The sequence below is a fragment of the Atractosteus spatula genome, chromosome 7 (assembly GCF_055471065.1).
Source record: "Atractosteus spatula isolate fAtrSpa1 chromosome 7, fAtrSpa1.hap1, whole genome shotgun sequence".
In the NCBI taxonomy this organism is placed as follows: Eukaryota; Metazoa; Chordata; class Actinopteri; order Semionotiformes; family Lepisosteidae; genus Atractosteus; species Atractosteus spatula.
The window spans coordinates 8,231,796-8,245,554 of record NC_142712.1 but is presented as its reverse complement, the minus strand read 5'-3'; the positions used below and the strand labels follow the sequence as shown (position 1 = coordinate 8,245,554).

General features: G+C 34.5%; 1 protein-coding gene across 3 annotated transcripts in view; it reads right to left on the bottom strand.

Moving 5' to 3' along the window:
• LOC148830363 (disks large homolog 2) overlaps nucleotides 1-13,759 on the bottom strand; it is a 107,094-nt gene that overhangs the window by 69,959 nt on the left and 23,376 nt on the right. The window contains exons 5-7 of one of the 3 annotated variants that reach the window (XM_088920533.1): nucleotides 13,377-13,513; nucleotides 12,729-12,873; nucleotides 12,019-12,184 (exon numbers count right to left, since the gene is read on the bottom strand). In XM_088920533.1, the coding sequence (XP_088776659.1) occupies nucleotides 12,019-12,184; nucleotides 12,729-12,873; nucleotides 13,377-13,513 (448 nt within the window). Of the gene's footprint in view, nucleotides 1-4,980; nucleotides 5,137-6,697; nucleotides 6,752-12,018; nucleotides 12,185-12,728; nucleotides 12,874-13,376; nucleotides 13,514-13,759 lie in introns of those variants that run through there. The other 2 variants (XM_088920534.1, XM_088920536.1) reach the window with 2 other exon arrangements.

The window sequence follows — 13,759 nt, the reverse complement described above, 5'->3', positions numbered from 1 at the left end:
TTATAAACTCTTAATGTACTGTAACATTCCTTGATTTAAATCCTATCCTTGTAACTACTGTATACTATATTTTTAGTTGCCTGGCCAAATTATTTAGAATATATAAATGATGTGTCAACATTAACAGCTAGGTCTTTTTATATGTAGCCTCTTCTAGCTCAGCATTTCCCTTTCTGTATTTTTAGTTTCTATTTTTACCACCTGCATGCAAAACCCTGCTCTTTTATACATTAAATAATCTCTTCTAGGTGTTTCTTCAGTCTTTTATCTATAATTTTATGTAGAATTTCCTTTGTAGTTTCTATGGTGTTTGCTAGGCCTCCTAATTTGGTATCTTGTTGGTATCAATCTTGCAAACTTGATTAATTTATTACATATACCAGAATCACTGATATAAATTGATAAGATGGCAGTATAGATCTTTGTGGTACTCCACTAATTACATCACCTTAATTTGAGTATTATCCCCTTATCTGTGAAAAATACTTTCACCATACAAATTGAAACAATTCTATTACTACCATTTGTTTTCTTAAATCAATTCTCAATCCAAACACTCCAAATGTACTGTAAATGCCATCCACCTGTCATTTGAGAATCAATCATTTATGAGACACTTTTTCAAAAGCTTTTTGAAAATCTAAATATAGCACCTCTTTTCCTAGGATAATATTTCTGTATACAGTAGGTGAAAATCTAGTTTAGTTCAAATAATTGGTTACATAATTGTGCATGTAATAGAACTTTTGGTATAATAGCATTTTTCCAATCCGTGGGCTCTACCCCTGTCTTGAGTGACTGTTGGAAGAGTTGTGTCAATGGTTTCTAAATACGATCTCTTATTTCCTCTAATATAATTGGGAAGATACCATCAGGCCCTGGAGATTTATTAACCTTGAGTGCTTTTAGTACATAAAACACTTTATCCACTTTTATGTTAACACTATTTAGCACAGAAAGTTTACCTTCCACTACTTTGAGCATTATCTTGCAACCACTCAGGTAATGCATGGCAATCAACAGACACCAGCAGTCCCGCTATACAGCTGGTCATCTTGAGAAGTGACCAATTAATTTGGCAATTGAATTAAGGGAAAATGTTACCCTTTCGATGGTGAATTTTAATGACTAAATAGTCATGACCTCAGTTTGAGGTCTTATCTAAAGGTATTATAGAACAGTATCCCCAGTCATCCTACTGGAGCACTAGTTTGGAAATTCTGTTCCAGAGGGAAAAGTGCATACTGGTCCACCTCATCCCTGTTAAGTGTGAATGCCTGTTTCATGTAATACAGTATACAGTATAGCACTCTGAGGCTTTTTGCACTCTAAATGTTTTTAGTCTTTATATACACATGGATTTACAATAAAAAACATAATGCAAGAAACATATAAACACTACAACAGGACATACAGTTTCTCATCTCTTTAAGACCTGCTTTAACAGTTTCAGCCAAATGTTCATTCAATAAAGAATGACACATCCGAACAGATTTGAACTGGCTTAGAACAGGTGTCGACAGCAGTAATTCAAAATACTGTGAAAACTATTTTCACCATACAACTTGAAACGATTCTATTATGCTTGTTGAATATCTTGAAAAAGCACACACATAAATGAGGGCTGTATTGAAAAACCCATTGTTTCTTCACATACTGTACAGCTAATACAGTCAATCATGCAATCATCTAAACTACTACTGCTATGTATAACACCTACAGTCCTGTACCTACTGACTCATGTTTTCATTATTGCACACTATTCATTTTGAGCACAGTGTTATACAGTATCTTGAAATATCCCCATTAACATTGTCAGATAGGTTTTTATATTGCCAATCTCAGAGATAAGTAGTACTACAAAATAAATAGGGGAGTTACTGTACAAGCGCTGGGGATAAAAACATATCACGTAAAAGAACATCAAAGAACAGTGCATTTAAATTATGTCAATGCAGGCTAGCCCACAATACCGTATGTTCACTTCCACAAACTTCTAATTATTGTTACTTACAGCTAACCTCAGGTGTGGAGAAAAGAGAGAAAAAAAACAACCCCCAACACGGCTGAGGTTTTCTTTAAACCTTTGTAATCTGAAAAAAGGTTAAGGAGACAAGCTTTGGTCTGATTATTTCACAGTTCACTGGAGCAAACTATTTACAAAACCAAAGCATTTTAAATTGTGAAAAAGTACCAGGACTTTTCACTGAAGTCATTCCCTCAGGGGAGTTCAAAGCACATGAATGCAAGGTTTCAATTCTAATTGTGCAATATTTTAAGTCCAGTAAATTGGACAAATAATCCCTTGACGTTTAGTAGCAAGATATCTCTCCTCCAAATTAAGATGATTCTTATTCTTTCAAAATAAAACTATGCATTATGTTATATGCAGTACGATCCTTTCTTGAAAAAAGACCGACCTTACCAATACTATGATGTGATTTTCAATAGAGGAACTGTTTGAAAAAAAGCAAACTGTTGATTTAAATTATTCAAGGGTATAGGATTTCTTTTCATTTTTGGGACACAGACCTTTGAAGCATTTTCCTTAATAATACTCACTTCAGTTTTAAATTTGATTTTCCAACTGGCTCCACTAAACCTCATTTTAGTTGTTGAAAGGAAGCGATGACCAAACAGATGACAGTACTTTAAAAAATTAAAACAGTTTTGGTCTAGAAGTGTTGAAAATATGGTAAAAGTCCGATTTTATTTACTTGCAATCTATTTAGTATTTGCTTTGTAAAAAACAAGCATTTTGGGAAACTTCCCATCTGAATTACATTATTTTCTTTTGTTTTGTAAGACTGTTTAATCTATAATCTATAATGGAATGCCTTGTGTTACTCTCTTTTGTTTTGTGCGTTATTTCCTTTCTTAAAGGGAAAATAAGTCGTAATCTATTAACTACCACATTGAATCATTCAGTCCTAAAATGCCAGTTTATAGATTGTTGAAAATATATTATATATTCCTTTAAATGAAAATCATAAATGCGTTTTGTTAAATTGTTCATTCGAGTAAAGATGATCTGTCTCTGCTGCTTTACAGTGCCCTATTGCAATGATAAATTGAATTGTCCTTGAAGTGTTAAAACAAACTTGCGAATACCCTGCTGGCACTAACAAAATACACCTTATCAAAACTGTATCCAGGCTCTTGGGCTCAGAGCTGACAGAGATTAAGAAGAGAATTTGCAAAGTCTAAACTATTTATCAAATCAAAACTGAGAATATGGGGACTCACTACATTAACCTGTCAATGTGTCAATATTCATATCCTATTTGCTTCACTGTTTTTATTTAAGAATAATTAATAAGGTTAGGAGTACAGTAATACTAGTGTTGGTGATACTAACAGTAGTGATGATAATGAGCAATATCTTTAATATTAAAAAACTCACTGTGTGACACACATCAGAACCATTGAACATTGGTCCAGGAGACTGTACTGCAGTATTTACTTGTGTACTAATCAATTACTCACAAAGTGTAAAGCAACGATGCAATGATAATATAAATGAGTATAAAATACCCCTTGCGGTTAAAGACCATTACAGGAAAAAAAATGATCGAACCACAGTGATATTTTAAAATATAATTAACAATGTATTAATTAGTGAGTAGAGGGAAAAGTCCACAAGCGGTAAACATGAAATGTGAAGAAGAAATTAGGTGATCGGATTGAGATGTTGCATAAAGGAATTAATTTGCAAGTTGTACACCCAGGGGTACAAATTACTCTTTGTTTTACAGAGCTAGATATATGAGCTGCTTCCTTATGACTTATTCATGTTGAAAATTTAACTCACAGTACAGGTGATTGTGTGCAAACTTTTCTTTAAATCATAAATAAGCATATACAGTATGTATCCTGCTCAAAAATGATTAAGCATGCAGTTTTGATTAACACAGACCACTTATAAATAATTCAAACCAAAACTAGAAATAAAACTAATAAGCAACAAAGGGCCTTGTTATAAATTGAATTTGTAATATTCCTTTTAAAAAATGAATGCATTCTTCTTAATTTACAGTACATTGAACTAAGTGCACAATAACAAAAGCCTGTTAACTTGTCAATACATTGTAAAGATTTGTACTGTGTTTTGGTAATTAATGTGCTGAATTTAAACGGATTTATTTCCATGAAAGGTGATTAAGAAGCTGATACTTGACAATTCATTGTGTTAAAATTCAAGTTTTATAATTCTTAGAAAAAAATACTTGAAGTTTCTATGCAACCTAATCAACTATTACCTGCTAGTTAAATAAATTAATATCTAAATAGAAAATAAGGCCTTTTTAGAACTCACTAAATGTTTTTTTCAGCAGATAAAATTGCAATCGTTCCCAACTATATGGCTATAGTAAATCTTTTATTGAATAAACAATTCTGTAAAATGTTTTGTGCAATAATGCTACAACAAGATGCTTTGAACCACAATAAAATCATAAAGCAGAAGGTAGATTTCTTCTGGCAAATACAGTAATCATACAACTCAGAAAAAGACCACAATCACATTATACACTAAAAAACCTCACAGTCACAATACCAATAATATAATGCTCAGGCAGCGCAGTAAAGATGCTGAAAGCAAGCTGTATGAAAGACATGGATTTTCTTTAAAGAACTAAAGGTGTATTTTGTGCCGAGAGCATGAGGCAAATTAGAATAACAGTGTGGAAAAGAAACCAATGGTTAATGTGAATTATAGTAGAAAACCATAAATTGAATGTCAACAACTTACTTATAAACCATTAGCCCTTTAAATGTTGCCACCGAAAAATCAAACAGTCGAAAGTTTTGAGCACAAATGACAATAAAACCACCAAAAGGCAAATAGTATCACAAACATAAAAACCAGCACGAGCACCTACGAATACACACATGCACTCATGCACAGTGCCAGCCAGAGGTGCATAGGTACTGTATATCAACTCTAAGAGACACAGGCAGCATGCAGAGATGTGTTTGTACCTGGTGATCTCAGAGTCAGGGAGGAGGCCTATGTGATAGTGAGGGAAAGGAATTGAGTGGAGGAGGCTTTTATCACATTCAACAGGGGAATAGTGGCGGGGAGAAGGTGGTTTGTCACACAGTTTGTTCACAGTGCTGTAAACTGGCTCAGGTGGCCTGGTGATACAGAAACAAGAGCAAAGAAAGGAGTTAAAGACAGAGAGTAAAAAAAATAAAATAGTATTTTGCCGCTGTATGTTGCAAAATATGCAATTTACAGTACATTATGCGAATAACCACCCTAAAAGCCCTAAACAGTAAAACATTCCTTCTTATACAATATATTGCATTGCTACCGACTGTGAACAGTATTTTGTTATTAAATGTAATTATGTTATGTTTGTACCACTATTAAAGTAGTGCTTAGTATGTTATACAAATGTGTAGAAGAAGCATAACATATAGTAACTGTACATGACACTCCAGTGATGGCTGCTTGAACAGGCTTGTATGGACTGCAGATTGAATTCTTGATTTCAGAGACTGAAAAACACTCATGTAAAAAAACAGAATGACCATATACTGTATACAGAACAGAATCATTTTTCAAGGTATTAGAGTATTACAACAACAACATCACTTTATTAGCCCTATACAATTTCTTGCATTAGGAATTCTTTTTGCATACCCCAGCTTGCTCTCCATGAGACACACAGACAGGGAGAGCAGCCTGGGGTCAGAGTGCAGGGTCAGCTTTTGTACAGCACCCCTGGAGCAGTTTGGGTTAAGGGCCTTACACAGGGTAGGATTCCTCTGCCAGCTGCAGGATTTGAACCGGCAACCTTCCAGCCACAGGCGCAGATCCTTAGCCACAGAGCCACCACTCCACCCCATTTTTTTGTTTTGAAAAAAATCTCAAATGCTTAGTCTTATTTCTAATGAAAGCCCATCAAAGTTCAATCATGGTTCAGTCAAGTTCTTTGTGGCGAAGAACAGATTCAAGTATAAAAGAAGAAAACTCAATTAGGGTTCAAAGTCTAGCTTTGATTTTTAATTTGCATTTTTCTCACCTGACTTTGGAAATTAATCATTTTTAGTTGTGACTAAAACAGAAAGTTCTGCTTGGCTTTAAATGATGTAAGTCATTGTTACTGTATGTTTCCTTTTTTTTCTCATTGTTAAAAGTAAAGCCGAGTAAACCTGTGACCTTTGATGTTGTAAAATTAAGAAAAGGCTGAGACAAAACAAGGATTTTTCAACTCAAAACCTAAAGCATTCTGTGACTTTAAAACACTGTGACATCCATAAAGAGCCAGTAGAGTTATGTTTCTATTCATAATCACTTTTGCTTCCAATAACCCTTTTTCCCAACTCCCACCTCATTGCACCAACACTCAAGAGCTTAGCAAAGAAGAAAAATTCTGTTTAAAAATACATCCTTTAAAGGTTAAATCAGATTTTTTTAGATTAATTTAAAAAAATGATGTTGCGGCTGTTGCAATATTTCCAGTCAACTTATCATAATGTGTAATAGAGACAACTCGATACTGCTAAAATTGCAGAAATTAAGTTTTTCTTTTTGCTAATTTCTGTTGTTCATCTTTCTCTTACTTCAATGGCAAAAGTGGTGCTTCACTGTTATATTTCCCAAGGGGTAACACCCAGCTCATGCAGAATAAAGAAATCTTAGCACTGTCACCATAAACCTGTCACACAGCCCTGCTGCGTGGATTCTCACCTCAACTGGAAGTGCTGGGATTCGAACTTGTGACTTTCACCATCATCTAATGAGGCATTTCTAATTGGAAAAAAGTCAAATAAATAAAACAGCTAAAACTATCTGCTGTAGAACAAATAAATATAAAAGTTTGCAAATATAGACATTTAGAAAAAAATTTTTAAAGGGTCACAACTGAGACAACAGGCAAAACTGAAAAGGATGGAAAGAGAGTTTCTGGACAACCCACAAAGAATGAACATGACAATATGATCCAACACCATTTGACAGACCACATCTATCTAGGAAGCACGGACAAAACATCATCTACAGAAAGAAACTTTCCCCACAAAGCCCTTACTCATATTTCAATACAGAATGATGATAAGGAAAAAAATTAAAATGTGCAATACATCTGAATTAAGAAGCTCGCTCATAAAAAGTGGTGACATTATCCCCACAAAAATGTCTGAAGCTGAAGCTGTAATATTCAGTAAATTAAACTTGAAAACTATCCATAAGATGAGTAATCTCAAATGCAAAAAATTAAGATGCATGTGGCTTCTTGCAGAATTTATTATTACTGGAGTATGTACAGGATTTAATTTGTCTGGAATTATTGTGTAGGCCTGTGGCTGATTGAATAGATAACATGCTGAATTAAACATGCTGCTGTTCACTCACTAAGCTAAATCAAAGCCATAGTCTTAATTTGCTGCACAGTGAACCACTTCTCCTCGGTTTTACATCGTGTTTTAGAGGATATTGGAGATCAATTGTGTTTGCAATATTTTGAGAAACAAGCAAATACACACGCTTAGGTGGATATGCCTAGCTGTGGACAGATTATGTTTCTTAATTTCGCTTTTGCCCTGAGCTTCCTGCAGTATGAGCAGCATCTCCTTTCTTGTACTCACTCCACTACACAGTTTATTTACAGTGACCCGAAGCCAACAAATGGCACACAATGCCTCCATAGCTCATTTACTTTTAGGTCACAAAGACATATGAAAGCTGGCCAAAGAGGTAAGGCCTGAACCAGAAAGGATGAATAGAGCTGTCTAAAATGATACAGTCAATCTAGGCAGTGAACAAAACAGCACAATACACAAAATATAAAGTATTAAAAAGTCCTTAACATGTACATTTTTTTATGTTTGGCTGACGTTAAGTTGAACTCAAGTAAGGCTTTTATTAAAAATGACAAAAGCACCAAACATCAACAACACACAGTACTAGTGTACATGAGTACAAAGCTAGCTGATATTAAGTACCAATGGCTTTTGCATTGCTTGATAGTTTAAAGCTATCATTATTCACCTCACCCCAGCCTAACTAAAGTTTATGCTAGAACACTGTATAAATAAAAATATTCATTCTTATTTGTACAATTCTTTTTTTAAAGATTTAGTTTCTTCATGGAGCTGAATTTACTGTCTTGATTTTCTCTTCATAATTCACCATTTTCATCAAATAATAATAATTAAAATAAAGGGCTATACAGCTAAAGACAACAGAAAAAGCTCCTTTTAGTAGTGTGCTTTTTAAGAGGAAGTCAAACGAGTCTGCACAGTGTCATTCTGAATAAGAAAGACATTCTCCCTCAAGCTTTGTATTCATAGATACTGTATTTTTTATGCCATGTCTCAATAAAACACTGTAAAGTGAAATCAAGTGTAGTGTTTTCTGCAGAAAGACACGGAGGAGGTCTAATGTTCCATGCACAGCACTGAGGCTGTCACTGAGCACTAGCTTCCCTTAAGCAGAAGGTTCAAGATAACAAGATTGAGAAAAGAAACTAAGCATCCGATGATGTAATGCATTCAGATTGATTCAGCTACATTTAAAATGCAATCTCACTTTGAAGATGGAACCAGGAAATGATCAGGATCCATTTCTTGTCAAAGAGGACTTTTCAAATGATGCTGATGCTGTATCTGTCTCTCAGATGTAATGTAACGATAGAAAAAGCATTTCACACCCCTTACATAAAGTTCAGTTCAACTAAAATATAATTCAGACCACACTCTTATGCACTGATAGTTAACAAGTGTGTATTGCCTATATTGTATATAGCCACAATTCCAAAAATTATTTGTAATATTCTCGCAAGTCACAAATATAACATATGTAAAAATAATTTCAAATGTTGCAGACAATAAGAAGGTGAAATAAAACTTAAATGACATCAATGAAAACATATTACCAATGTTTCTATTCCTTTGTGTCATTTAGTGTTTAACAAAAAAAAGCCTATAAAAATGAAACAAGAAGTTCATACAAAATAGATGAGCTAATGCAAGCAGCACATGAAAAGTTAAAAGCTCTATTTTAAGTTTGGATTGAGCCTAGATCCTCTGTACTAAAAAGATTAAACAATAAAAAATAAAAAAAACATTTGTAAGGGTTACAACTGGTGTTTATACAGTATATATATAGATATCTAATATACATTTATAATATATAATGTATTAATTCTATATAAATGTCGGACTTAAATAACACTGTGCATGAAAATAAGTTGGATATTTAATAAATCTGTTGTGAACAAATCCTAAATCAATAGAGCAGCACCGTAAAGTGAAATAAGTATAAATCAACTGAAAGAACCAAAGTGAAAGAATAATAACATACGGTATGTTCAATTTAATGCTGACGACACACAACTGTATTTGTCTATGAAACTCCATGACTCCTCTTCCATAAACAATCTATCCTCCGGCTATGCTGAAATTAAAAATTGGATGACTAGTAATTTTCTTAGGTTAAATTCGGTCAACAGAGAAACATAATTCCAGTCTCATCCAATCTCATCCAATGTATTTTATTCCCTAACATCTACAATAATGTTCTTAGAAAAAAACAATCAAGGACAGCTGATAAGAAATAGTATAGAGTTATACTTGTGCAAGATTTCATCTGTAATCTTGTCAGTTCTTACAACAGTTATAAAAAGAATGATTTAAGTTCCTATATGCTGTGATAACACATTCACAGACCAATGTATTTTATGCAAAAATTACATTCTCATGAAAGTATTCATTTCTTTATTTTAACACAACCAAATATGACATAGTTCAGTACTGGAGCAAGGGAAAACATGAGTGCTGTGCAAAGTTAAAAAAAAACCATTATCCTGACTGCTATTTACTGGATTACATTTCAACAGCAGAAAGTCTAGCTGTGTTACATAAAATATAGCCATATAATGGATTAGAAGATTAATTTTTGAGGTCAGACTATCCATAACACCTAGGCTAAATAAACCTCTTGCAAAAGACAATGACTGCCTATAATCCTTCCCTCATAAAGGGGTCATTTTCTGAACTTTGTGCTTGTGGTTAATTAACTAGCTTTATATTGATGTTTGCAGTGATTTTTTCTACAACACACTAAATGCCACACTAAATGTAACTCTTTAATAATAATCCATCATGAATTAGCTTCAACAGTGAAAACTAAGCAATATTTGCACTTTTAGTATTCATTCATTTCCAATCTGTCAATTCTGGAATAATCTACCTTGCTACTGCACATCGTTTAAGCTAATGTCCTGGCTGCTTCTTTCAAGAGTTGGCTGAATGATATTGTGAGATAAATTAGCTCCTAGCTACCAAAAAAGTTATATTGGCCTATTTGCCTCCTCTCATTTGTAACTTGTCTTATGTTCTTATGCTATCAGCATACATTTTACATTATTTTTATTCTGATATTTTAATCTTATATAGGCTTTATGAAGTATTACATTTTCAATCCACAGAAAATCTGATCTGAAGTTGGCAGTGGCATCAATCAATGCCCAGACTAATAAACAGAGATATGTTGGAGATCAGGGAGAGACTAGTTTGGCAAGTCTGCTACACTCCAACCTGCAGGCAAAGAATCGCTTTTACTTCTACGAATATGCAGTAAAACACTGAAGTGTGCTTTTTTGTATGCAGCACTTTCCTTTTAATTATGAATCGTTCATTGTCGGGACACTAGCAGAAAAATCTTGGGAAAGCTATTGCCCAGCAGGAGATTAGCAAAGACTGAAAGTGATGACATTTTCACATATTAAAATCATAACAATGTTCGTAATATTTTATTACCTTGAAGATACAACGCTTTCAGATTTTTTTAATTTTATTCAAACACATACTTTCCTCTGAGTGGGCTTATGATTCATGTACTGTATCTGTAGGCAGCTTTAAATTGGATAATTATGGATTATATTGGATAATTGGATCCTTGTGATCATTTGAATCCCTACAATCATTCCATGAACCCCAGCATGAAGCCTAACTTTCTACTAATGTGATGCATTTCTATGTCTGTTCTTCTCAACAAGTTTGCTATTCTGATAGGACAATTGTTAGTTGAAGACCAACTGTTAAAAAGGAACAAGTAAAGGTCGAAAAGAAAAGAAACAACATTTCGGCTGTGGAGCCTTCTTCAGGTGTGACACATACAGTAGGACATTTTAGAAGTTTAATTTCCTCTATAATAACTGTATCCTTATATAAGAGTTTGTAACATAAAGCACAATAATGTATGAAGTTATCTAGTCTAATGCAAAAGGTAACTGTTAGTGCATCTATAGAGCAAATCTTAAAAGCATAAACGTTTTTAAAATACATTGTAAAAAGTAAAGAAAACTTTTAAAAGGATTAAAGACTGCAGAGCTGAGAAAAACCTTCAGAGGTACCTGCTACCTTCTGCAAACAGTGAAACAAACTGAAAAGAGAATTTCCATGAGAGTCAGCAGGCTTCTCAGCCAGCCGTTTCGAAATTGACACTTTCATATAGAGAAAAAACACATTATTGCTTATCAGCAACACTCAGATATGAGTATGCAGCCAGAAAATGAAAAATAAAAAAAATCATCTTATAACATCATCTGTTCCAAAAACCTAAAACTTCAGCAATGAAAAAAAGTGTGGTTTGGGGCTGGTTTGTGTTATATTTTCCTGCTTTTTTAATTTAATTCATACCCTGGAAAAAAATAGTTATGTAAGTATACATATGAAATGTTTCAAAAATAAATACTTTTTTCTCTTTTTCTTTTAACTTATTTTATGTCCTACTGTATGTACTTAGCTTGAGACCATGTTACATCTATTGCTAGTGTTCTAATACTCTTGTGTCTTTCATTGAGTTGGGGAATAAGATACTTAACACAGTGAGACACACAGAAAACATAACATTACAAACAAGGCAATTGTGGTGTTGAGACAAAACAAAAACATTTCCATCTTTGATGGAAGGGAATGCTGGTATAATATTTTGACATCCACAGACACAATGGTACAAACAGGATATCTACCTGTGAGCATTCTTCTCAAAAAAAGTGAAGTAATTACCGTAAAAATGAAAAACCATCCAACCTGTTAATGTCCTCTTCCCCAAGCATGTGTTTTGGAAGGGGGGAGTACCTCCCTGGTGAAATAGGGGGAAGACTGGACTTGTACTCCAGAGTGCCGTTGTTGCCAGGGGAAGAGATATGGTTTTCCATTGGTGGAGAGAATGCTGCAACAGCAAAGACAGCAAGAGCACTTACACAATATCGAAAATTAGATACAGTATCATCTGAAGCCAAAGCATGATGAAGTTGGGTTAGTTAAGTTTATAATAATAATAATAATAATAATAACATTGATATTGATATTAAAGCCCTTCATCTGATCCTCCTCCAATTTATCTCTATTCCTAAAAGATATTGAGAAGATGGGTCTTTAAATGCTTGCCCAGAGAACAGGTTAAGACTCAAGACTGGAACATGTCATTAGTCAGACAGGATTTCAGATTCCCCATTAGGTAAGGTGGCTCAATATGTGCCTAGTGTCACCTTAACTGTGTGCATTTGAATGTACAGTGGATAAGGTGTCAGCCTCGTGCTAAAACGACCCCTGGGGCTGGACTGGTTACTGTGATTATGCAGTGGTGTCAGTGAGAGATGGACTGCTTCCCTAGACAATATTAACTGTTCTGTAACTCTGATCCACTGAAATAAGAGAACGGGCTACAAGGTCATCATCAGCATAATAAACATAAACAATAATGAAATACTCACAATGTGTGATGTCAGGTGGTCCATAAGGATCTGTTAAGTAAACACTTGTTGGCTTTCCAACCTTCAAATATACAACGTCTGATGTATTTTTCAGTATGGCTACGGCTTCCTCATGAGTTACTTCTTCCAAACTATAGTTGTTCACCTAAAGGGAAAAGAGTGTTTTATACGTATAATAGCTATGATCTGTGATACACTTAAGGTCCAAAAACAAATCGAGTACCTATGTACAGCCACAGCCAGCTTATTTCAATATTACAGCTCTGTCTGTAATTATTTAGAGGCTAAACTGGTTAAACTCAAGCCACAGTATCCAACCTAAATAAAAAGAGTACTGTACTGCTACAGAGAAGACAGAGCCTATAGGGTTAACGATTACTCATATTATTGTCTTTCTGAGTATTACGGTTTTGAAAAGAAAGTTTAATTAAATTTGCTCTGACAAAAAGGCCCATTTGCTGCTGGACGAAAATGAGTCGATTCCTAATGGGCTTTTCAATTCCTTTTATGCGCTGCTGCGCTGGTTTGTAATGTGTGCCAGACTTCCGAGCAGCTGCCATAAGCTAGATAATTACGAAAAATAAAACCTCCATAACACGGAGGCCTTTGTTGGTGGCTGAGATGGACATTTAGCTGGAAATCTCTCACCATAAGCAGCCTGTCACCGACTTGCAACCTCCCATCCTTCTGTGCTGCTCCACCATCAATGATTTTGGTCACATAAATGCTGTTGTCTCCGGGGATGTGCTGGTTTCCCACCCCACCTGCAATACTAAATCCCAGCCCTGGGGACAGGCAACATGACAGGAAGATGGAAAAGACAGAGTATCACATCAACCTGTTCACTCCCACGGCCAAGACATAAGAACATTAGAAAGGCAGTAAAGTCATAAGACTGTGAATTTGTTTCTTGCTTTCAACTTCGGCCATGAGCATTTAGGATGATTGTTTTCTCTTATACAGAAGCAACAGGACCAGTGTTTATCTTGCTTTATCTAAACAGAGAGACGAATGTACTGTAAAGACTACAT